The following is a 23,790-nucleotide window of genomic DNA, read 5'->3' as shown; positions in this document are numbered from 1 at the left end:
CTCCTTTGTATCTTCTAATCTACGCGTAATTTATTTTTTTTGATCCACCAATGCTCTATTTTGTAGACAAAACACACGTTTTCAAAGTCATATATGATATATCCCTTCAAGCACTTTCCTGCAATTTTACCAAAAAAGCTAAAACATAATAAAAAAAAAATTCCATTGGAAGTTTAATCAGTGAGGTCTCTATCATACCTCCAGACTTTAACACCTTTCGGCTGTTGAATTTGTGCACGGCACCTGCATATTTTGATGCTCACTGCCTTGTTAGGGAACAGCCAAAATGTTTCTAAGTGCACTCGAAAATTAATTAGAATGCTAATGAGCGAGGACAATTTCATATGAATTGTCTACCATAATACCATCCTCTGGTATTTTTTGTATCTGAAACTATGCATAAAACACGCATTTGTAAATTGCTAGCAGAGGGATACCATATGCAGTGTTACTTGGGGCACTGAAAGAGATGCTCCGTAAACAAACTAAACTCGACCTCTTATCTTATGCCAATCTTCATTCCCTTTTTTTTTTTTAAAAAAAAATCAAGTAGCTTAACTGAAATAAACAGCAAACATCAGTAATAATCTAAGAGGTTCAATCAATAGCATTCACAGCCACCCAACTACAGGTAAGGCATATCCTACACCGCCACCACTGCATATCAGGACAGTAACAATGGATTACAAGGCACTAATTATGTTGATTTTGGAATATTGAGAAACAAATCCTTCCTATGTCCCATCCAATTATACTAACGAACAATATTACTCCAATCCATTGTTTGGAAACCTCCCTAACCAGCCTATCACCAACATAACACAGATGGTGCCACTGCTAAGGGCTATTTTCACAGGCATTACAGATACAACCTTTTTTTTTTTTTTTTTTTTTGGGGTGCCTAATCGAGCTTCAGGCTACTCTGGTCTAGTTTAATACTCACAATGTATATAACAATATGTTCCTACTCTCAAAAATATGATTCAAAAGATCAAAATGACTAATTACCTGCCATAGTTTAACTATGTAAGAATTTCGTGATACACCTTGATTGCCACAAGGTTCGAATCAGACAAGGACAAAGACAAAGATACACTCTCTTTTATAAACCCCTTCAACACCCTTGTAAAGAAGCCACTTAGAAATGAAGTTGTTTAAAACCCATACTGAAAAATCGTCAAGCCACCCTCATTTCCAGCTTTTTCTTCAACTTCTTTGGATTCACAAGTACATCACAAAATGAAAACATGGTGAGAAGTTCTGAAAAACAGGGGGAAAACAGAGAGAAAATGAACTCTACATAATATCCTGAAAGAATGGATGTGGGAGAAAGTTGGATAGAATGTCTGTGCAGATCAATCAGTGAAAACCTGAATAATTGTTTTAATCAATGAAAAGCACAGATACCCTGAGTAAATCAGTGATTTTCTACTCTCTTCGTCAAAACAACATCCAAAAACATCTATAAAATGCCAATGTGATTGTCTGTGAGTGGATTTGAAAGTTTAATCAGTGAGGTTTCAATCATACCTACAGACTTAAGCACCTATTTTTTGGCCAAATTTGTGCACAGAAATTGCTATTTTTTTATTTATTTATTTTTTTTTTTATGTTCACTAACTTGTTAGGGAATATCCAAAATGTTTCTATGTATACTCCAAAGTTAAATTAAAAATCTAATGCGAGTGGACTTGAGAACTTAAATTCATTGAAATGTTAATCATTCCTATGATACCTTTTGCATCTGAATTTATGCATAACACATTCATTTGTAATTTGTTAGCAGAGGGATGCCAGATGCAGTGTCACTTGAGATGCTGAGGAAGCTGAAAGAGATGCTCCATAAATAAAACAGAATTGAAAAACAAATTTTGATAATATATTGCTCATTCATCAATCTTAACCAGAGTATAAAAAAAAAATAATAATACATCAATAAGCCCTCCAAGTATCAAACTACATCTGACAATACAAGCAAGCAATCTAGCATAAAAACAGGCAATGCTCTCATTAACAGCTCAGCCCTGGCATAGTTATTGATAGTTATACTGTCCAGAAGTCTGATATACTTTCCTTATAACCAGGACTGTTTCTCATTATTAAGAAGCAATGATTCAAGAGGTATTAGAGTATGCAAGAGTCAAAGAATATAAACAATTGTATTCTCACTTCTTATAATAATATACAGGAAAGGAAAACAGGAGCATTACCCAATGCTTTCTTCTTCATTTCCTCTTCCATTACATAATTCTCAAGCAAGAAACATGCTCCGAGCTATTTCTTCTAATATCACACGAAAGTAAGAAACAAATCTGGGGTCTTATCTGCCATTACCTAAAGTACTGGCTTTTTCAGCAATCTTAAATCTTCTATCAAAGACAGAGACTGCACCTTCATGACTCAGATGACTTTATGTGCCCATTCTGTCTACTGCATAAAGTAGGCACTTGAACCACTTAAGAGCATCAAATATTACTGATCCCAACCTCTTGGTTGGACACAAAGACCAATAGCCATTTAGATATACCTCGAGCTTCAAAAATGATAGATCATCTTTAGCAGATAACTCTCTTCCGCAGAGAGTTTCTGCTCTTTCTGATTGTTGATGCATTTCCATTTAGTACTGCATCCTTTTGAATCATCTGTGATCCACATATCTTGTGAGCTCAACCCAAAAGAGCAGAAACTTTGCTTGTGCAGCTCATTGCAGAAAACCCAACTCCAACAACCATTTAGTTCAGCATACCAATTTGAGAAGGCATGTTACACTTTTTCGTAACTGCAACACTAACCTTCCCACCTCTCCTGTCCCTACAACAATCACAGTACCAAAACAAAATTGCAAACCATGTCACTAGTGAGAGTACTCTGAACCCTGCAACATCCATAGCACCACTCTTCATCCATCAGTGAATATAAAAGTATGTAAAGCTGAAACAAAATCTTCAGTCTTTACTACAAAAGGCTAAACCTTAGTGAATAATCACATTGTGTATTTGAATGGAACTTCCACTCAAAAGTCAATCAAAGATTACAAGGTGAAAATTTTAATTTTGATTCTTGCATCAAAAGTAAAGCTACCATTCATCAACATAATCATCATGTTTATATGAGAAAACACAAAACTAGAACATTAAGCAAAAGGCACTCTGCCTCATTTTTTCTTCTCACCAAAGCCATGCTTCTTCCTAAGATGCTCCCTAACAAAATCGCTTCGAGCTTTCGTACGAGCTTGTTGTGGAGCAACATTCTTGTAGGAATAATGTATACTAACAACAAATAAAGAAATACCACCAAGAAAACATCCCATCGTCACTGCCAGCTTTCCAGGCGTTGAAGGATAACACATCACCATCTCTACTCCTTTTTTAGTTCATTCACCCCCAAAATTATTGCAGCAACTAACAATAGAAAAGAAAAAAGAGATAATTTTCATTCTTTACAGCCAACAATTAGAAATCTATGAATTTAGCCAATTAAATATAGATGTATTGTGCTGTTGTGCATAATGTTAGAGAATGAACTATCTTTACAAATTACAACCAACAAAAATCATATTATTCAGCAAAATAAAGCAATAATATTGATAAAAAATGTGATTCTACATTTTTTCAATTAGGGTATCTCAGAAAAATATCATTGAAAACTCAAATGGGTACATAAATCAAATTACTATGTTTCATTTAGTCATTTTATCAAACAGGTTGTATGCAATACCCATGAAGCCGAGATTTTTACAGCAAAGCTAAAAACTTTAAACACCAAAACGTCGATAAACACAAAATTACAACTTGAAAAATTATAGTTCCACTATTCAGTGATGTAATTAAGCAAGAAAATGAATTAAATTTTGAAAATTTGAGTTGGGGATAAAGAAACTACCTGTAAAACTCCGTGAATTGATCTTGGTAGATTGAATGAGAAGCAGGGGAAGCTTAAGTATAAAGTCTGACTTTGAAAGTTTGAAGTGATTGCTAACTAATTCAGAAGAAAATTTAGGTTACAAATCCAAAAGATGATCAAATTTGATTTGCTAATTAATTAGAAAGAGTATCTCAACAATATAGTCAATTTACACCACTATCTTAGTTTGATTTGGAGAAGGTTATTGTGGATCAATCTCTTTTTAATCGCAGTACGTTACATAATTTTAAATTGACACGTCTCTTCAAATTTTTGACGTTCGTTTTGATGTACAATATATACCTCATGTCCTTATTCATATTGAACCATGTTTCCAACTTTTGTAATTGAGTTCTATTACCAACGACTTTGATTACAAGTGCATAATTTTACTTATTTTTGGGCCAAATAATAGGCATGCTTATCAATATTATATTGTCAAATGTAGTATCATAAATCCAAAATTACTATAGAATTTAAATTAAATAGCCAAAAAATGAAATCAATCTCATAGTAACATGTTTTATTTACAAATCCGCCTCGATGAAGAAATAGCTTACAGAATATACAAGTTGAAGTTGAATATGAATTTGAAGGTAACAACTTCCTTTAACCTAAGCACATAGTAGCAAAATTCCGAATTTTCTTCAAGTTAAGCCTGTCATCGAATCTCTCTTGGTGTCAATTCCGCTATCTCCTTAACCACTTGAGCTTTGTCGGCCTCAAATTGTTGATCCTCTGTTAACAATGTAATAAGCAATTTCAAAGTTCAAGTTGAAAACGATTTATGAACTGCTTAAATGTGTAATAAAGATTACCTTTATCCAACTTAAAGTTACTAAATAATCGAAGAAGCTTGCTTCTATTAGCTATCAATATGGTTGTGATATCAGGCGGCTTGTTTTTGTTAGCTGCAAATAACTGTCATATATAATAAATTAACATCTAGTTTTTTTGCTTACTGTAATAATTAAGGGCACTATGATCCTTAATTACGCCTAACATTCTTAAGCTTAATATAACTTAAATAAATAATTTATTTCCATATACCTTAAAGATATGAAATGCTTCCACTTGTATGGGCTTGCTTGATTCCTATACCAAAACAATATATTACTCGGTTAATAACTAATTTTATTTTTTAAATGATGATATTTATCGTGAAAATAATAGTTAATTCTATGAAAATGGAATTACATACCCTGAGAAGATTCATAAGAATCATCAAATTTTCTTTTGAGCTCACATATCGCACCATTATAGAAGAATTTGAACGATCAAGTAATATATCTCCCAAAAGCTAGAAATAAAAAAACTGGGTAAGAGGTTTTGTACAAAATACAAAGTTATACATTACCGATCTCCAAAAAACAAATAAGAAATGATGAGATTTTTTACAAGTTTTATATATATATATATATATATATATATATATATATATCACTGCTAAATTAACACAATGATTTACCTTAACAGATTGACGCCTTGTAATATAGATTGGGGATTGCAGCAACTTATTATTGAATGCTCTGAAAAACTATATCACGGATGAAATTTTAATACGTGTTATTATCCGTTAAGTTAAATGTATGTTGTTATATAAGTGTAACTTATATGCAACTTACCCAATCATAGTTATTTGACAAAAATTCTGAGACCGTGGCTTTGTGTCTTGTTAATAGCTCCTACAAATACCACAAGGGATGCAGCTTGTAAGATAGGAACATTTTCATATCGATCATCTAACATGCTAAATGTTCAGGCATTCTTGTAGTTCATAAAATTTTATAACGCCAGTACACTAAAGATTTAATAGTAAGCTAATACGGAGTAATAAGCAGATAGAGCAAGATATAAAACCTTGAAAGTTGCAGCTGCGTCTGATGAAATATCAAAATCTGGAAGTTGTATGTAATCAAAAAACTTGCACAAGTGCGATTCAAGCACATATCTATAAGCAGATGAAATAATAACATTATTTTTGTTTTTTATCAGGAAAACGTAGAATAAGAACTATAACATGATATTTGATCACTTACTTGGCAATGCTTTGATGACGAATACATTCCCTCAACATATTACCATAATGCAAAGCTAGTAAATGGTCTTCATACCTTATGACAGAATTCAACTCTTAAGCAATTCATCAACTCTTGAGCATAATAAGAGAAAATTAGGATAAAATCGTTGTTTTACGTACCCTGATACCAATACATCAATAAGATCAATGTTGGCTTCCAAGTAATCACACGCAATTAGACGTGAATGAACCTGCTGTCTTTGAAGATTTGCCACTACTTGAGTAGAATCTTTACGGGCCTAAGAGAGATCATCTTTTTTAATAATAAGCAACATCAGGAAAACAGGATTTTGGCCAAAATTAACAATTACAAGTTCAAAATTCATAAAGGAAAACCATTCAGTCAGTAATTATTATTTCAGGATATGAAATTACTTTAAATAAAGATCCTCAAACAATTTCGAAACTCCATAGCTCACCTCCAAGTCAAGTTTCCGAAGACAAAATATAAGCAGACGAAGGGTATCTTCTCTGAAGAATTCTTGCGTTACTTGTGCACAAGATTCTGGGACGGGCTCAGCTTCACTCGTGCCATAAAGAATGGATTTAACATCCGCAATGAGTTCACCTAGTTCTTCCTTCTGAAAACGAAATCAGATCACAATTCAGTCTTATTCAAGCACATTTCTGGAAAGAGTATTAATCAAAATTATCAATTTCCTACACTTTTATAATAATGTACTTCATGTTCTTTCTTTATCTATTCATCATACATCCACAGTGAGTTCACCTAATTTGACGAAACCAATCATGATTCATTTTTATTCATCTATTAAAGCACATAATCAATTTCCTACACTTTTCTTTATCTATTCATCATACACCTGCAATTAGTTCTATTTAACTCGACAAAATCAATCAACAAAGCACATAAATCAGTTCCGGAAAGATTATATAAGTTAAATCATCAGTTTCCTACACTTTTATAAAAATGTACTTTCTGTTCTTTATCTATTCATCATACATCAGCAATGAGCTTACTGAACTCGACGAATTCAAACATAATTCGACGAAATCAATCATCATAGCACATAAATCAGTTCCGGAAAGAGTATATAAGTTAAATCATCAGTTTCCTAAAAATGTACTTTCTGTCTTCTTTATCTATTCATCATACATCAGCAATGAGTTTACTGAACTCGACGAATTCAATCATAATTCGACGAAATCAATCATCATAGCACATAAATCAGTTCTGGAAAGAGTATATATAAGTTAAATCATCAATTTCCTGCACTTTAATAAAAATAAAAATGTACTTTATGTTCTTTATCTATTCATCATACAAATAATATTTGTCACATTCCAAACAGAGTAAAAACCCACAACAGAATCCAAAATTGATCAAAATTAAAATTTCACTCCCTTAATTCTGTTTCTCATATTTTTGAGATTAAAAATCACACAAAACCAAATTGAATTTCTCACATTATACAAAATAATACAAAATTAATAATAGAGAATCATAAAAATCAAACCTTTTCTAATCATTATTCATCAAGATCACATTTTTTTTTCCCATATTTGCCATAACTTTAAAAACCCCACTATCAAATTGATGTTCCAAACACAACAAAAATCAAAACCCATAATATAAGCTGAAAAATAAAATTAAAATTGAAATAAAAATTAAATTAAAAAACAAAGATTAAAATTAAAAAACAAACCCAATTAGGTGCTTGATCAACATTGGTATTATTATTGATAAGAATCAATAATTCTCGAGCACGGCGAACTATATCAACCGGGGTTCGATTCTTCTTCTTGGACTTCGACTTGAGTTTGTGCTTCAATTTCATAAGATTTTTCAACTTCTTCCAAAAATTAACCATTGTAACTCTATTAAAAAAACTAAAAAAAACAAACTCTTTTTTGGGTCAAAAAAAAAAAAATTTAAAGAATAAGGAATAAAACTCAAATTTTGCGTAAATTCATACACAAAAAAAGAGTGATAAATTGATGGGTATGTATAATTTACAGGTAATAGTTAGGTAGTATTAGAAGAAGAAGAAATATAGTGTTTGCTATAATGACATTTTTTATGATTTACCTAAGAATTTTGATATGGGTATTTCTGTTTTTTTTTTTTTCGATTTTTGATGATGATGATTTTTTTTTTTTTTTTTTTTTTTTCTGTTAATGGGTGTAGAATTTTTAGGAGAGAAAGATATGGCAAAAGACAATTATCATGTGATTTTGGAATTTTGATTTAATCAAGATAATACGAAACAAAAAATAAAGAATAAATTTTGAAATAAAAAATTGTATGCAATGTTTGATTGAGTGGATGGTGATGACCGAATCAGATTTTATAATTTGACTACGTAGGTAGAATCATATCATAAGTTAAAGTTTATTAATTTTGGCAAAAGTGCTTAGGTTTTTAATTTGTTAATCTGTAAGCAGTTGAGCATAGCGGTTAAATTTAATAAATGTAACAAGAAGCGTAAATATAAACGTTTTAAGGGTGTATTTTGTTTTTGTTAAGAAAGATAAGTTTTAGATTTTTTTTAGAAAAAATAAGTGTTAGATTAATCAAATCTAATTAGAGTTGATAATGTTTGATCAAGTGTAAACATCAGGTAAAATAGAGAGATATTTTAACTCGAAATCATATCTTAATAGATAACTCTATTAATTGCAAACTAATTTAAAATCTGACTAGAGTTATATCACGTACCATTATATGGTTATACTCTCCTTCGACACAGGTAAACCACGGAAGAACCGATAAATCATCTAATTCTTAAGAAATATGTTTTGATAAAATCTACGGTTGAGATTGTTCATATGAGGAAACAACTAGTTTTAAATTCTAATGGTACTAATTAATAAAAAGTTGGCATTAGAGCAGACAAATGTCATGTGTTTGGAAGTTGGAAATTTTAATTTGAAACAGTATTACAAATTGTTATTTTTATAAAAAGGGTATGCTGGGTGAACAATGATATAAAGGACTTTATCAATGAAAAAGACCGGAGCTTTCTTTTTATTATAGCCCATAAATCTCATTAAAGTATCATGACTTTGCCACTACACTCTTTTTTTTTTTTTTTTCTTAATTAAATCAAAAATCGTTTTTCCTAACAACACCAAGTCAGGTTTTTTTTTTTTTTTAAAAAAAAAAACAAAAACAAAAACAAAAAACCAAGTCTTATTTTATTTTTTATTTGAAAAAAAAGTTACTAAAAAGAATAAACAATATTTTTAAAAATTTAAATTATACGTATATAATTAACATAATAATTAGGAGGATCTAGGAGTAGAAGGATGGTTAGTCCCTCTACACTATAAACCAGCCACTAAAATTTCTAGGGTGACATGGCCACTAAAGTGTTTTTTTAGCTCCTTAAGAAGGCATCCTATCAAACCTAAACATCTCATATGTTAACTCGATCCAAGAGAGTTCTAATCTAGTTGCCGTAGTAGAGATTGATCCCACAACATTTTTTTATTTTTTATTTTCTAAATTTTTTTGATTTTATGAAAGATCTCAATTATCCCACGACCTCAAAGTTGTGAGATACAATGTTAACCACTAGACCCATTACTACTTGGTGATTAAATCCTCTAGTTAGGAAATTGTAGAAGTTAATAAATGACAATTGTATTTGACAATCTTATACTCAGCTAAGACCTAAAATAATTGTAACATACTCCCTCTATCACTTAAAATTAAAGTATCTTAAACTCGACTAAGAGTCCCTTTGCGTTCTCGATTTTGGAAATCTTGCATATCTAAACAACTAACCACTTCTCCAAAACTCTTAAAGTACATCAACCAATGTCATATGACTCATACCTGTATCTAGTACGGAGTAGATAAGATGGTCCAACAAGTAAGTTAGCTATGTAGTTTCAATTACTTGGTATATCATATTGGGTTAATATAGGCTAGTTGCTGTTAGGTTGGAAACGTAGAACAATTACGAAACTAATGACAAAACTTTGCTTCTAAAGTCGAAGAATATCATGTGAGACTAAGTTTTCCAGTAACATCATCCTTACATACATACATCTATCCTTAGATTGTTCTCAAGTACACCTATAACGAGGTATACCCATTCATCAAGTAATTTACAGAAATCAGAAAACTGGAAGTTCTACTTTTCACAAAACGAAACCGTCGACACCCCTAATTAAGCACGTATGATTTTAAGCACTTGTAAAAAAAAAATGCCGTGCATTTGACAAAATAATTACTCCAAAATCAAAGGTAAAGAAGTTTATGATTCTTAAAAAAGAACAGTAATTTCTTCAGGAAAACTGATAAGCAACAAACTGTTAGTACTTTACATGCTGTCAATAGACATTCAGATCTATTTCCACTAATATGCTTCAGTCCAAAATCAAGCCTACTCTATGCCCTACCAAAAAAAAGGAAAGAAAAAATTATGAACTCAATTCGGTATTTAGATATAGATATGTAACAACCCCACTGAGATTTCATTTTCATCTTCTTAAAATGAAACTACTCCTGAAGCCCACCTTATCTATATTTGGATGGAGCAGCTTGCAGAATTATACCTGTGAAAAAAATCACCACCTCACAGAGTGTTTTGGTGTGGCCACCATCGGACGAATTCGCTCCAGACTTCTTCACAAGTTAAAATTAACCAGGAAGACTCTAGAATGCATGATAGTGTCTTGCATCGTAGGTCGCTGTATTCACTGTCTGCCACACACTGAAACTTTAGAACCCATGTAAAAAGGACTTCAGATGTGCTTTTCACACTGCTAAAGATATTCGCTGTACGGTCTAGATTCGACAGGTTATATAAGGTACAAGACATGAGAATACGTGTGTTCCCTGTTCAAAAGTTCATATCATGCTCGGCCTCTAGTTATTCCTAGCATCTTAGAAATTAATGCAAGCAGAAGAAAACTTCCCAATAACGAAAGTCAAGTATCAAAGACGAGGAGAAATCACTGAGAGACAAACCTTGAGGTAATTGACATCCATTCAAGTGGGATCATCCACCATATGTCCATATTGATATTATAACTGTACATAGACTACCTTAAATTTAAAGTATACAAATGTTAGGGACAAAGGCCTACCTGCAACCAGAGGCGAAATTGGTAATATGAATGGAGTAAAACGGGTCAAATTATGTTACTCCTAAAGTACTAAACTACCTTGCATTGAACTGCCTGAGGAAGAACACACAGAAAAACAACTCAATCCGTTAAAAATATTTAAGAAGCCGCATCCTTGACTCGTCAGCCACCATGACCAAAATTCTTCAAACCTGAATATATTCCTTTAATATTCATCCTAACACCTAGAAATAGCATACAGAAATTCACACCTAAGGCCTTAAAGGAAACTCTATATCCAACATGGCCGACCAATCATATTTTCTTAGCTATGCATAAAAGAATTGTGATACCAATATACAGAGCTTCAGCAACCAATGCTTTTCATGATTTTTTTAAGCTCTCTAACAACTTCAGCTGGATTAGCAGAAGATCCAGAGAGATTAATGGCATGGTAATCCAAACCTTTCCACTGAGAGATCAATTGGAAATGGGGGCGCCGAAACTGGCTGCTAATAATTTCAAGAATTACAGTTTCTGGTAATGCTGATACTACGTGAGTTAGACCCGCCCCATGAGCTCCAATAATCACTGAAGCATCCTCGATAGCTCGGATTTGCTCTCTCATAGACATGTGAGCAAACAACCCATTTATGAGGTTTACATTACATCGAGAATAATTAGAAGCCCATGCTTTCAATGAATCAAACACTTCTTGTTCATTGCTGAGTCTGGATTCAACTTTACCGCCATGACGTGGATGTGCTAAATAATCCTCACGTCGAACAAAAAGTACATTATGTTCTGAGGATGACTTGGGTCTTTTGAGGATTTCCACAGGAAAGTCAAATGCTGCCTTAATCATCTCCCCAAACTCTGATAGTCGTGCAGTTTTGCGACCATTAGGGTGTGCCCACAGGGCTTTTGCAGAAGCCCCACGGCAATCAATATGCTGACTCAGGCCCTTAAACCAGGCTGTTTCGTACCCCAAAGGTACAAACACAGCATGACGAAAGCACACTGGACCAGTAAAGTTTTTAGCAAATCTAATACTTGAGAAAAGTGCTTCCCATGTTTCTTCCAATTGTGTCTGGAAAAATAAATGAGGTGTTAGATTAAACTTGGTTGGCTTTGAAATGTCAAGCTTCATATGGAAGCAAATGCAGAAACAATTTTCAGCTAAAAGATAACTGCAGACAAGAAAACTTATGTCTCTAGGCTTTTTTCCAGACAAGAGATAACAATTCTCAATCAAGACTATGATGAATGTTCTTCAAAAAAAAAAAGACTATGATGAATGATATGGTTTTCCATATTTGAAACAAATACTTTCCATTAGATTAACAGGCCTAACAAATCCAACCCAAGAGATGCTAGGAGAAGGGGGGAGCATCATGTATTCTAATAAAATACGGTTAATACTTAATAGTATCTTTGAGGAGGAAGACAGACGATTAGAGGCAAATGTGACTCAAAAGTTCCATAAATATGGGAGAGTAGGCAAAGAGAAAGGCATCCACCAAATTAAAGAGTCACATTATCTTTGTTTAGCCTAGGGAGTGAATCGGATAACTGGAAAGCTTAACTATCCTTTATTTTCTGTAATTCAATTATTGCCGATCAAAATCGCTTTTTCCTTCCTTTTATTTCTAGTACATTTATGTAAAATTCAAAACATGTTCCTAGGTTGGCTTGTCAAGAAGCTATTATAGTAAAGACAGTGTGGGACATGGCACACAACTGTGTGCTGTTGGCCGTGGCTTAGTGTCCAGCATATGACCATGCACATGTATTCTCAGCACACGACTGTGCAAGTCATGGCACACAATTGTGTGCTGCTGTGCCGCAAGATTTTCTATGTTCAATGTTTAGCTTAGTTTTAAATTATTTATTCCAGGTTGTTTAGGATTCTTGTATGCATTATTTCCTCATAATTTTTTACTGTTTGATGAAGATAAATATTAGTTCAATGGATTCCTAATGCTTGTTGTATTCTAGATCTAGACTAGGATGAGTCTAGAATATATCCTATTTGGAATAGGAACAGATCTATGCTCTTTATAGAATGGGCCACAGGCATTATTCGAAATTAACCCTGAGTCTAAATATCTTGTGAGAGATAACAAACATTCTTTGAGATCTGAGTTGAGAATGGGAGTTTTACAAAACAATATACAGAAATTGTGTGGGCTGAGTGATCACTGATAAGAGTGATAACCATTGGTTGATAAGAGATATTTGGTGGTTTCCACTACTTGATTAGTGATGGGTGATCTCCACTTACATTGAGTTAGCACATATTATGTGACTTTTGATTTGTTTCATGATTTGTCTTGTTGCTTATTCTCGTATTTAACTATTAATTATGAATTGTGAATCATGACCAAGAACATAAGAAAAACACAAGTCTCATTATTCCCAACCTATGCTCTTAAAGATACCATCTTTCCTTTCAAGCTTCTATAATGACAGGTGCAGTGACAGGGAAAGAACAAGCTCAAAATTTCTATATCCATATACCTACAGGGCATGCCAAGAAAAAATGATACAGGTGAGAAAATGAAAAGTAATAAGACTCGCTTACCTTGCTGTGGCCATCAACAAAAACCACATGTGGCCGTGTTGGCAACCCAGTTACTCTAGAGCTAACGTATGCACTATACCAATCAGTATATGTGTGAAAAACATTAGCATACTCAAACCGTGTCAGCAACAATGTTGGCTCCTCAATCCACTGCAAACACAGGATATTGTGTCACGTAACCAAAGGGTAAGGAAAGCTGAAAACCAAACTAAAGTAAACAAATTAGGAAAAGTTTTAGATCACAGTTTGAACATCGAAGTGATTAGTTTCACAGCACTCTACTAACTAAAAGAATTCATCACGTCTCTTCAGACATCCCTTTTTTACACTAATCTGTGCCTATACCAGTCCCTCCCATGTCCTTCCCATTTCGCCATTTTTATTGACAAAGATTGCAATTTTTTGTATAGAAGAGAAGTTAATAGAAAGAGCCATATTTTAAAAGTTCTACAGATGAATACGAGGGTGAATCAACAATTTCTAGCTGTCCTTGTATATAATTTAGCTTTCAGTTAGACACTTACAAGTAAATAAATGAAGCATAATTGTGCGGGAAAAGGTTTTTCTCTCATAAATGGAAAATTGATTTAGGGTGCATTCCCATACCTCAATCTTCCAAAAGTTCATATCTTACCGGTAGTAAATAAAATAAAGTCAGATTGATCATAAAGGGCTCATCAACCACTGAGGATCTTTCTGTCTCCCTCTCTTTCATTCTTTCACTTAGTCCCAATATAGAAGGCTTCTCTTCCCCGCCCCCAAAGTGGCACTTCTCAGTAAGTAATTCTTTAGAATACGCACATTTAATCACTGGTTGAGTTCCCTTTAAAATCATCTACTTTGTATTAAAGATAAACTGAGAAACCCAAGTTCACATTAATGAGACATCAGCGCTTCATTTACACAATAATCATACCAATTCCAAATCAATTTGCAAAACCTAGTAATCAGGGCACAAAATCCTAAGATATTCGGACATTCCGACTCAGACACATGTCTGCGTGTAAGGCTCCCTTCTCCACACCCTATTTTCTTCGTTTCAAGAAAAATTAAGTCTATGGCTGATTAGGGCTACCATGAACAATTCAAAACTAAGCTCCAACACATGTATGACTGTTAGGATTTATTCACCCCCACCTTTTTTTCAATAACTTCAAGCAAAATCAAGCCTATGGCTAAAAGGGCTATCATGATCAATTCAAAACTAAGCTCCAATAAGTGCCAATAAGCTCAGATCAGCGAAATTCAAGTGAAAAGACACTCTAAATTGGAAACTTTTCCATGGATTTGATATAAATCAAATTGTAAACCCGTTTATACCCATGTTGAAGTATCAACAATCCGACAAGGTACTCAAGAATATACCTTCAATTCACACTCGACTACATTAAATTAGTGTTGAACATGTAAACATAATTTCATTCAATATCAACTAATATTGATCTAATCAACCATAACTATAGAATATTGAATTCTACAACATCGATATCACATCAACAACAACAATAATATAAATCAAACTAGCATAATTATTTAATATATCTCTAAAAATAGAAAAAAGTATAGTATATTTAGAAACCCTAACCTGAGAACACTGAAAATCATCTTCATCTTCAACCAACTCCATAGTCTGAAACAATTCTCTCATAGTATGCTTCATAATCTCACCTTCATCTACAAACTCATCAAGAAACTTCTTCGAAACCGCCTTACCCCGTTTCTTCCCCTTCCCAACCCCGTTTCGCCGCAATCGAAACGCGCCATCTTCAAATACAGGAAGCTCCTCTTCATCCGACCTCCCGATCACCTCCTCAATCACTTCCCCACCAACCGACATCCGGATCTTACCCGGATCCATCCTAACCCGCCCACCTTCACAAACGGAGCTCCGAAGAGTCCCACTAAAATGGCACCGAAACCAAGACGAATTCGACGACCCAATTCGAGGAAGAACAGTAGAAGTCCGCGAAAACCCATTCCCAAAATACCCTTCACAGGAGGAGAGAGAAGAAGAAGGAGGGGACCAGGGGAGGTAAGAGGGGAGAATTGGCCAGGGTTTAGCGACGGCTGAGGAGAGAGAAAGTGGTGGGGGTTGGTCGGAGAGAGTGAGGCGACGATGGCGGGAGTTGTAATGGTGGAAGGAGAGAGAAGGAGGGTAGTGATGGAAGTAGTAAGTGAAGAAGATGAAGTTGAAGAAGAAGAGAAGGAGGATTGTAATGGAGGTTTTCTTGGTGAGGAGTTTGCGAGTGAAGTAGTTGTGAGGTGAGTGGGGTTTTGGTGAACCCGCCATTGAAGGGGAGGAGAGAGAAAGTGGTGAAAGAGAAGATGAGGAGAATTGTGGGGAGTTGAAGAAGAGGGGTAGTTGCTAGATTTGCGCCATTGACTACTTTGACGTGTGTTTTGGGAATGTGGAGTTTGGTGTGACTTTTTTGTTTTTGTGTTATAAAATTATAATGGAATTTGGAGGTTATGAGTGTGGAATATTAAACATGGGCACGGGCCGTGCCCGTGCCGCCGCGGGCCGTGCCGGGGTGGGGCCGTGCCTGAAATTGGCACATCCCAGCCCACGGCATGGCACGGCCCACGTGCCTAGCGGGCCGTGCCGTGCCGGGCCGCGGGCCAAACCGTGCCTACCTTATTTTTATTTTTTTTTTAAAAAAAAATAAATGTTAAAAAAAAACGAATTAAAAACAAAAATGCATATAATAAAAAAAAAATACGAGTGCGATAATCCGAAAACACAAAAAATTGAAGAATAACTTATTTTATTATATGACGGTAGTCGGTACGAATGTACGATAATTCAATAATACAAAATTACAAAATAAGTAATGATAATTAAAAATCGTACAATAGTGTATGAATATTGAATAACTTCATTTATTATACGGAATACGAAGTTCGATAATACAAAAAGAATACAATAGTGTATAATGTAAATATGTAATCATGTAATTATTATTGGTCGTCTTCGCCTTCGTCTTCGTCTTTGTCTCCTAGAGGTTCAAGTTCATCCGCCAATTGAGTGGATTGAGAAGTATGAGAACTAAAAGAAGTCGACGTTCCTTCATCGTCGTCGTTTTGTGCATAAGTACGATCTTGAGAACGAGTTTCGGCATCCAACCAATCCTTGAAGCAAACACACATTTCAAGTGTTTCGGGTTTTAGTCTTGTTCTTCTATCGTCTAGAACTCTTCCCGACGCACTAAAAGCTCTTTCGGAAGCAACGGAGGAGACTTGGATAGCAAAAATATCACGAGCCATTGCCGACAAAATTGGATGTTTCACGGCTTGTGATTTCCACCAATCGAGGATGTCGAGGCCAAACTTCTCTTCATCGTCCATGCCTTTCATGAAGTCGTAACTTAAGTACATTTGCAACTCCGAAACATCGCTTTGTGTTCTCCTAGATAATGATGATTCTGTACCTGAATACTTAGACATCAAGTTAGCAGCTTGTGCAAATAAACCTTTGGCCCGTTTACTTACATTTTTGGATGTTTGAGAAGGGGCAAATCGAGACACGGTTCCATATTTACTTTCATAAACATTATATAAATTAAAAAACTCATCCGTCACCTTATTCTTAAAAGTTTCAACATCATCTTCAAAATTCATGTTACTATAATAAATATCAATTAATAAAAAGGTGCCATCATATTTTTGTCTAGGATCTAAAATAGAAGCAAAAATATAAATCATAGGAATATCGGTGTAATATTTACGCCATTTATCCTCCATGGATGGAAGATATCCACGATAAACATGTTGTGATCGGTGTTCCGCAAAAAGTTGTGCAAGTAAACATGCATTGCTAAGAAAAGAATGAGCACAAGGATTATATACAGAAGAAAAACAATGTGTCATACCATATAGTAATTGTAAAAACTGCATATATTTTTCACAATTAGCCCAATCATCTTCAAGTAAAGCATTTTGTGGAAATTTCGTATTATAAAAAAGTGTTAAATGAACCTTGTACTCGATTGCCCGACTCAACATTTCATAGGTGGAGTTCCACCTAGTTGGACAATCCGGTGCTATTTTTATGGTTTTTATCCGTTGTTGCCTGCAAAAACCTTTCCATTCTTGATATCTCATGTTAGAGCTATTAATAGTGCAAATAGCATTCCTTATTTTGTGATAAAATGGACCAATTGCTTGTGTTCCATCCTTCACCCACAAGTTAAGAACATGACAAATGCATCTAACATGAAGTGCATCTCCATCTAATATAACATCGTTCAATTGGGATTTGACCAAATTCGCACTATATGTCATAGAAGTTGCATTATCGAAAGTCATAGACATGATTTTATCCCTAAGACTATATGCATCAATAGCTTCCATTAAATGATGTGAAATGTTAAGACCGGTATGAGGGTATTCAAGCATTTTGAAATGAATGATGCGTTTTTGTAACATCCACTCATTATCTAACCAATGACAAGTAACACATAAATAGTGAAGTCCGTACCCACCATCCCATGCATCGGCGGTTAAAGAAACTCTACTGGGAAGATTAGCTAATTCATTTACTAATTTTAATTTGTACTCTAGATAAGTCTTCATGGCAGCAGATCGAACGGTTTTTCGGGAGATTTTTTTGTGTTTTGGTTGTAGTGCTCGGTTAATATAGTTGTTGAAGGCATCATTTTCGGCGAAAAGAAAAGGTTGTTCTGCATGTACAATCATTCTCCCAATTTCATCCCTATCTCTCTCGTAATTGTAAATGAAACCTTGTGGATGGAATTGAGAAATTTTAGGTTGGGTTGGATCACTAGATGGTCCACCACATTTTTTTGTATGCCTAGTAAGGTGTCCCGTCCCTCCCTTGGTATCGGCCGAGAAAATTTTACCACAAGTCCGACACTTGCATTTTTTTCCATCTTTACTTAATTGATAATGTGCCCAACATTCACTCTTTCTTTTGGTTTGAGCAAAATCCTATTCGGTACACCACTCTAATATGTTAGGATTTTGGGTGGATGGTTCACTCGACCGGAGGCTTGTGTTTGGCTACCTTGGGAAGGAGGAGGAGGAGGAGGAAAAGGAAATTCATATTGTTGAAATTGGGTTTGTTGAAATTGGGTCCAAGGAGCCATATCATCCATTTGTTCTTGCCCTCCCGTGTTTTGAGGATGAAAGAAAGGGGTGGAAGTGTTTGGAAAGGGCATGTTAGAAGAGGGAAAGGGCATGTTAGGGGGGGGGGCATAGACATTGAAGTGTTTGGGTTTGGTGATTCCCTACGTTTTGACTTGGCTTTTCTAGAGGAGGAGGAAACGTTCTGGTTTGATGCCATGATTTTAATAATAATAACACAACTAACAATAACAAAGTAACAATTAACAACAATGAGATCAATGAGAATTAATTAGTAAGTAGTTTTTATATAAATTAAATTTTCAAAAATAATTATAATAATAGTAGATTACTTGGATCAATGAGATCCCAGGTAGGAGAGGTTAGGATCGACGTTGTCCAAAGCCCAAATCCCGCCTTAGACAGATTTCAACAATCCAAATAACCCACAATTAAAATAGAAAGTAGTTTTTATATAATTAAGTAGTTCAAAGAATACAATAATAATAATAATAATAATAATAACAATAATAATAACAATAACAATAACAAATTAAAATAAAGTTGAGTTAGATCTTACAATGACGCTTCAATGCTTTCCCAAATTTATAATTTCTCGAACTTATAATTTCCCGAATTTTTAATTTCCCGAATGTATATATAACAATTTTTTTTTTTTTTTTTTTGGTAGTAGACTAATAAAAGTAATAATAGTAAAAATGTAAAATTTATAAGAGAGTAGGAATTTTTTTTTTCTTTTCACAAAAGAGAGGAAGATTGTATGATTTGTAGGAATTTGAGAATTGAGAATTTGGGAGTAAGAAAATTAGAGAATAAGAGAGAAGAGATGAGTTGATGAATTGTGAAAATTTTGGAGGAAAATATGAGGTATTTATAGGGGATTTGGGTGGGAAATTGGGTGGAAAAGTAGCCGTTTATAGCTGTTGGAAAACGGCCATAAACGGCTACTTTCCAACGGCCATAAGGCACGGGCCGTGCCGTGCCGGCGGGTCGTGCCACCGTGCCGGCCCACGTGCCGGCCACCGTGCCACCCGCCGTGCCACGGGCCGTGCCCGTGCCAGACCCATGAATTTTGTTCACGGCACGGCCCACGGCCCACAGGTGGGCCGCCGGGCCGTGCCGGAGTCGTGCCGGGCCCGTGCCGGCACGGCCCGTGCCCACCTTTAGTGTGGATTAGAAACGTTTTATTTACTACGTACTTCCTAAGTTGGATTTGGAGTTGAAATTTGGATTGAATATAGCCTTAATTACGTGTCGTTTTAACTTATGAAAATTTTTAGCTACAACCCTCCTGTAGGTAAAGCTCCCTACTTCCCTAGTCCCTACTCCCCTCCATGTACTACGTCATTTTGCTTTTTTTTTTTCTTTCTTTTTTCTTATTAAGTTCCTTTCTTATCCTTCTAGTCATGTATATATATGATTTATACTCTAATTTTCTATTTTTTTTTATTTTCGTTGGTTTTTTTTTTTTTTTTTTTTTTTTTTTTTTTGCATTTTCTCTCTAGGATGAATCATTGATTAGAGTTGTTGATTGTGATTGATTGTGAAGCTCTATATTCTTCAATTGCCGATTTTGAACATGATAGTGAAGTAATTTTCCTTGTGTTGTTTGATTGCTTGATTCGTTTTTCGATCAATGTGAGTTGTTTTGATCAATTGTCTCTATTTTAGTTCGATTTGTGTTTGTTGTTATAATTCAAGTTAATTTTAGTTCAACTTTGATTAATTTTGTCTCTGCTTTCGATCTATGTGAGTTAGTTAGCTGTGTGTTGTTTATTGATTGCTGATTTTGATTGCTATTTTATGTTAATTTGTATTACAATTTCTGTATTTATTCGATATCTTATATTGATTGTTATTGTAATAATCTATAATTATTTTGTAGTTTTTATTTCTTAATTGTTACTAAGTAGGTGTTTTATGTGGTTGATTATATTTTACTGCTATGAACAACAATTATTCTGTTAATATGTTCTATAAATTTTATAGATACGTTTTTGTGTTTTTATAGAGTTTTTATCATTTTGATCAATTTGATAATGCTAAATAATCATGTTCATTTATACTAATGTACATATTGTGGTATTATTATTTACATGAAATATTTTGATAATCAGTAATTTATTTTTATTGTAATTATTATAGTTTTCTGTTTTTTATTTTGATAAATGCTAAATGATCATTAAGATTTTTGTTGTTTATTGTTTTGTATTTGTACATATATGTTACTAATTATGTACAATTGGGTAATAATGATGAAATTCTTTGTAAAGAATTGAAGTAACTAAATCTGTGTTACATGGTTAGGAAGAAGAAGTTTATGAAAGATACAATGATCATTTTGAATCATATTAATCAACATCCTCCAACGGCTCCAAAAAAAGGCCAAGTGATTCAAGAAATGTTTGTGCCAAGTTCCTTCAAGTGATTCGAGAAATAATCAAGTTCCTTTAAGTGTGCTTTTAAGTTCCGGCCTCCAAGTGTTCCAAGAGATGTTCAATTCAAAGTGTTTAATTAATGTGGTGGTTAACATATTTCTTCTAAGTAAGATAGGTTGTTAGCTTTTTTTGATACTAAGGTAGCGAATAGGTTGGCAAACAATAATAATTAAGAATGTGTCTTTTTCTAATAACTGATATGTAATCGAACATATTTAGTTTTAGCAATGAGCATTTGTCTTTTGGTTATGAATATTTTATTGCATTTTGTTACAGTTGTTATGTAATTGAACATAAAATATTCTAGTAATGATCATATGACTTCTTGTTGAAGAACATTTTAATTCCAGTATATATATATATATATATATATATATATATATATATATATATATATATATATATATATATATATATATATATATATATATATATATATATATATATATATGTTCTTTTATACAATATAACCTATACTAATGAATTAAAAAATATGAATATTAATGTACTTGATCATTTAGAAATCCATAATTGAACAAATATTTGAAAAGATCAATATTTTTAGTAATTTGTGCTTCCATAAATCTTCTTTGCTCTTCTTCTATTGCCTCTAGATTCTGTATTTTCCGGAAATATCATCAATTGAGCAGTGTACTGTATTCTCAGCTTCCTGATTTGGTTTATCTGTAATCCAAACAAATTACAATGTCAATATAATTATAGGTATGGTTTAGAATTTCCATCTCTAAATTTTAGCCTATGTTTCGATCACCTACCCTATATGAAACATCACTACAATATAAACTGTGTTTGTATATCAATATATATATGCATAAACGTTATATTGGTATTACATATTTAATAAATGTTCAATTGGCAAAACAAAAATGTACATTATGTTTTATGTAAATGATCATTGTATCAAATAAAATGAGCATAAAACTTTTAGAATATATGTGTTCACAAATCTATATAAAAATGAACATTATCTTTATATTATGTTACATAAACTTAAAGAATCTATATCAAAGTGTTATTCAAATAAATATTTAATTTTTGTATACTTAAAGGAACAACCATAAAAACACACACACACACACACACATATCAAAAGAATTTTAAGAATAACGTCATGTCAAAATGAACATATAGTCTATTATAAATGATCATTATACCTTGCAATTGCATAAATATATTTTCAACAGGACCGACCACTTGATGTTATTATATAATTTAAAAGTTTAGGATCAACTAAATGAGATTTAGCTTGGCGCTCTTTTTGTATTTTATCCACTATTGATTGAATAAGAATATCATCGTCATCTCTATTCATACACATCGTCATCTCTATTCATACATAAATTTTTTTAAAAAATAAAATCAATTAACAATTACAAACTCCATAATGTAAGTGACTAATCAAATAAACACTTTCAAATCATGTAGATTACACACTTACATGTCTCCAAAATTGTCTTCCTTACTCTCGATCTGGAAGATCATATATGCATACTGAAATGAACCAATACAAATATGTATTTAAAAATGAACATTACTTTATATATAAATGAACATTTTGAATTTCATATATGATCAAATTATTTCAGAGGAATGAAACTTTATGATTTAGGCCCCATATAAACAAAACTGCATACTAAAATGAATATTTTTGAATTTCGTAAATGAACATTATCTTTCAATTATGTTACATGAACCTAAAGAATCTATATCGAAGTGTTAGTGAAATGAACATTTTTGTATACTTAAATGAACAATCATATCAAAAGAATTTTAAAAAAAAACATCATGTCAAAATAAACATATAATCTATTATAAATGATTATTATACCTTGCAATAAACAGAGATGTCTTTTTCAACAGGGACACTTGTTATTATATCTTTTAAAAGTTGAGGATCGATTGTATTTTATTCACATTTTTAAAAAAAAAATCAATTAAGAATTATATAACTCCATGATGTAAGTGACAATATGTGATTTATTTTTGAACATTTTTTGAAAATAGAATTCATATTTTAAAATAGAATCATCAAAAGTTTATGATGAATGAACAATATGTGATTTATTTTTGAACATTTTTTGACATGTAAATGAACAAACATTAATATATGTGTGAATATACACATATCCAAATGAATATCTATGTATCAAATTCGAATAAGCATCTATCAATATTAGAGCTAAAATGTATGTAATATAATATTCAAATGTTGCTTATGAGCATATAATTTAATATGAAGTTAAACATGTATTATTATAGTCTATGTGGATATTTTCAATATGAGAATGAACATGTACGTATTTACATTCAAATAAACATCTGTTTAAATACCAGTAAATATTCATTAATATGTAAAGATCATAAACAAAATTAGGGTAATCTTCTCTCAAGAATGGACCCTAGTAGATGTAAGGTAAGAATGTAAATGATCATATACTAATATCATAATGAACATTTATCAAAATGAAAATGAACATTTGTTCAGCAACCGTCTTCTCCGACGGAACCTTCGAAGTGTTCTTCTCTGTTTCGTTTCTACAAAAATACCACCAAATATAGTAGATTTTAGTCTATTTTGCACAAAAACAAGTGTAATTATAGTAGATTTTGTTTTAGAATAT

At 33.0% G+C, this 23,790-nt stretch overlaps 2 protein-coding genes across 4 annotated transcripts; both read right to left on the bottom strand.

Annotated features, from left to right (window-relative positions):
• Positions 1-1,908: 1,908 nt before the first annotated feature.
• Positions 1,909-8,312, bottom strand: LOC145574982 (putative MO25-like protein At5g47540). 2 transcript variants are annotated; one of them, XR_014098236.1, is made up of 13 exons: positions 7,651-8,312; positions 6,403-6,564; positions 6,104-6,222; positions 5,943-6,017; positions 5,764-5,854; positions 5,529-5,588; positions 5,372-5,440; positions 5,105-5,203; positions 4,954-4,998; positions 4,722-4,824; positions 4,464-4,641; positions 3,883-3,978; positions 1,909-3,401 (listed from the first exon to the last, which is right to left on the bottom strand). XR_014098236.1 is itself a non-coding variant. In XM_081632887.1 (11 exons), the coding sequence occupies exons 1-11, from the start codon at positions 7,813-7,815 to the stop codon at positions 4,565-4,567; spliced, it is 1,065 nt and encodes a 354-aa protein (XP_081489013.1). In that variant the 5' UTR covers positions 7,816-8,312; the 3' UTR covers positions 4,348-4,564. The 2 variants fall into 2 exon arrangements, 1 of the variants encoding a protein (XP_081489013.1); XM_081632887.1 differs by lacking the exons at positions 1,909-3,401; positions 3,883-3,978 and having other exon boundaries at positions 4,348-4,641.
• Positions 8,313-11,225: 2,913 nt separating this feature from the next.
• LOC145576952 (beta-1,2-xylosyltransferase-like) lies at positions 11,226-16,020 on the bottom strand. 2 transcript variants are annotated; one of them, XM_081634652.1, is made up of 3 exons: positions 15,193-16,020; positions 13,608-13,757; positions 11,226-12,113 (listed from the first exon to the last, which is right to left on the bottom strand). In XM_081634652.1, exons 1-3 carry the CDS (start codon positions 15,895-15,897, stop codon positions 11,391-11,393), a joined length of 1,578 nt encoding a protein of 525 aa, XP_081490778.1. In that variant the 5' UTR covers positions 15,898-16,020; the 3' UTR covers positions 11,226-11,390. The 2 variants fall into 2 exon arrangements, with proteins under 2 accessions (XP_081490778.1, XP_081490779.1); XM_081634653.1 differs by lacking the exon at positions 13,608-13,757.
• Positions 16,021-23,790: the final 7,770 nt, after the last annotated feature.

This window comes from Chenopodium album, chromosome 13, assembly GCF_948465745.1.
Source record: "Chenopodium album chromosome 13, dcCheAlbu1.1, whole genome shotgun sequence".
Lineage (NCBI taxonomy): Eukaryota > Viridiplantae > Streptophyta > Magnoliopsida > Caryophyllales > Amaranthaceae > Chenopodium > Chenopodium album.
Note: the sequence above shows the minus strand (reverse complement) of the source record. Positions and strands in the feature narration are given on the sequence as shown.

What these genes read in the sequence shown, in the direction of transcription:
- LOC145574982 (XM_081632887.1), bottom strand. Translation starts at nt 7,815, where the DNA reads ATGGTTAATTTTTGGAAGAAGTTGAAAAATCTTATGAAATTGAAGCAC. An exon ending in TTGATCAAGCACCTAATTGG is followed by an intron (nt 6,565 to 7,650) that starts GTTTGTTTTTTA and finishes TTTCGTTTTCAG; the next exon opens with AAGGAAGAACTAGGTGAACT. An exon ending in TTCGGAAACTTGACTTGGAG is followed by an intron (nt 6,223 to 6,402) that starts GTGAGCTATGGA and finishes GATCTCTCTTAG; the next exon opens with GCCCGTAAAGATTCTACTCA.
- LOC145576952 (XM_081634652.1), bottom strand. Translation starts at nt 15,897, where the DNA reads ATGGCGGGTTCACCAAAACCCCACTCACCTCACAACTACTTCACTCGC. An exon ending in ATGATTTTCAGTGTTCTCAG is followed by an intron (nt 13,758 to 15,192) that starts GTTAGGGTTTCT and finishes CTGTGTTTGCAG; the next exon opens with TGGATTGAGGAGCCAACATT. An exon ending in TTGTTGATGGCCACAGCAAG is followed by an intron (nt 12,114 to 13,607) that starts GTAAGCGAGTCT and finishes TTATTTTTCCAG; the next exon opens with ACACAATTGGAAGAAACATG.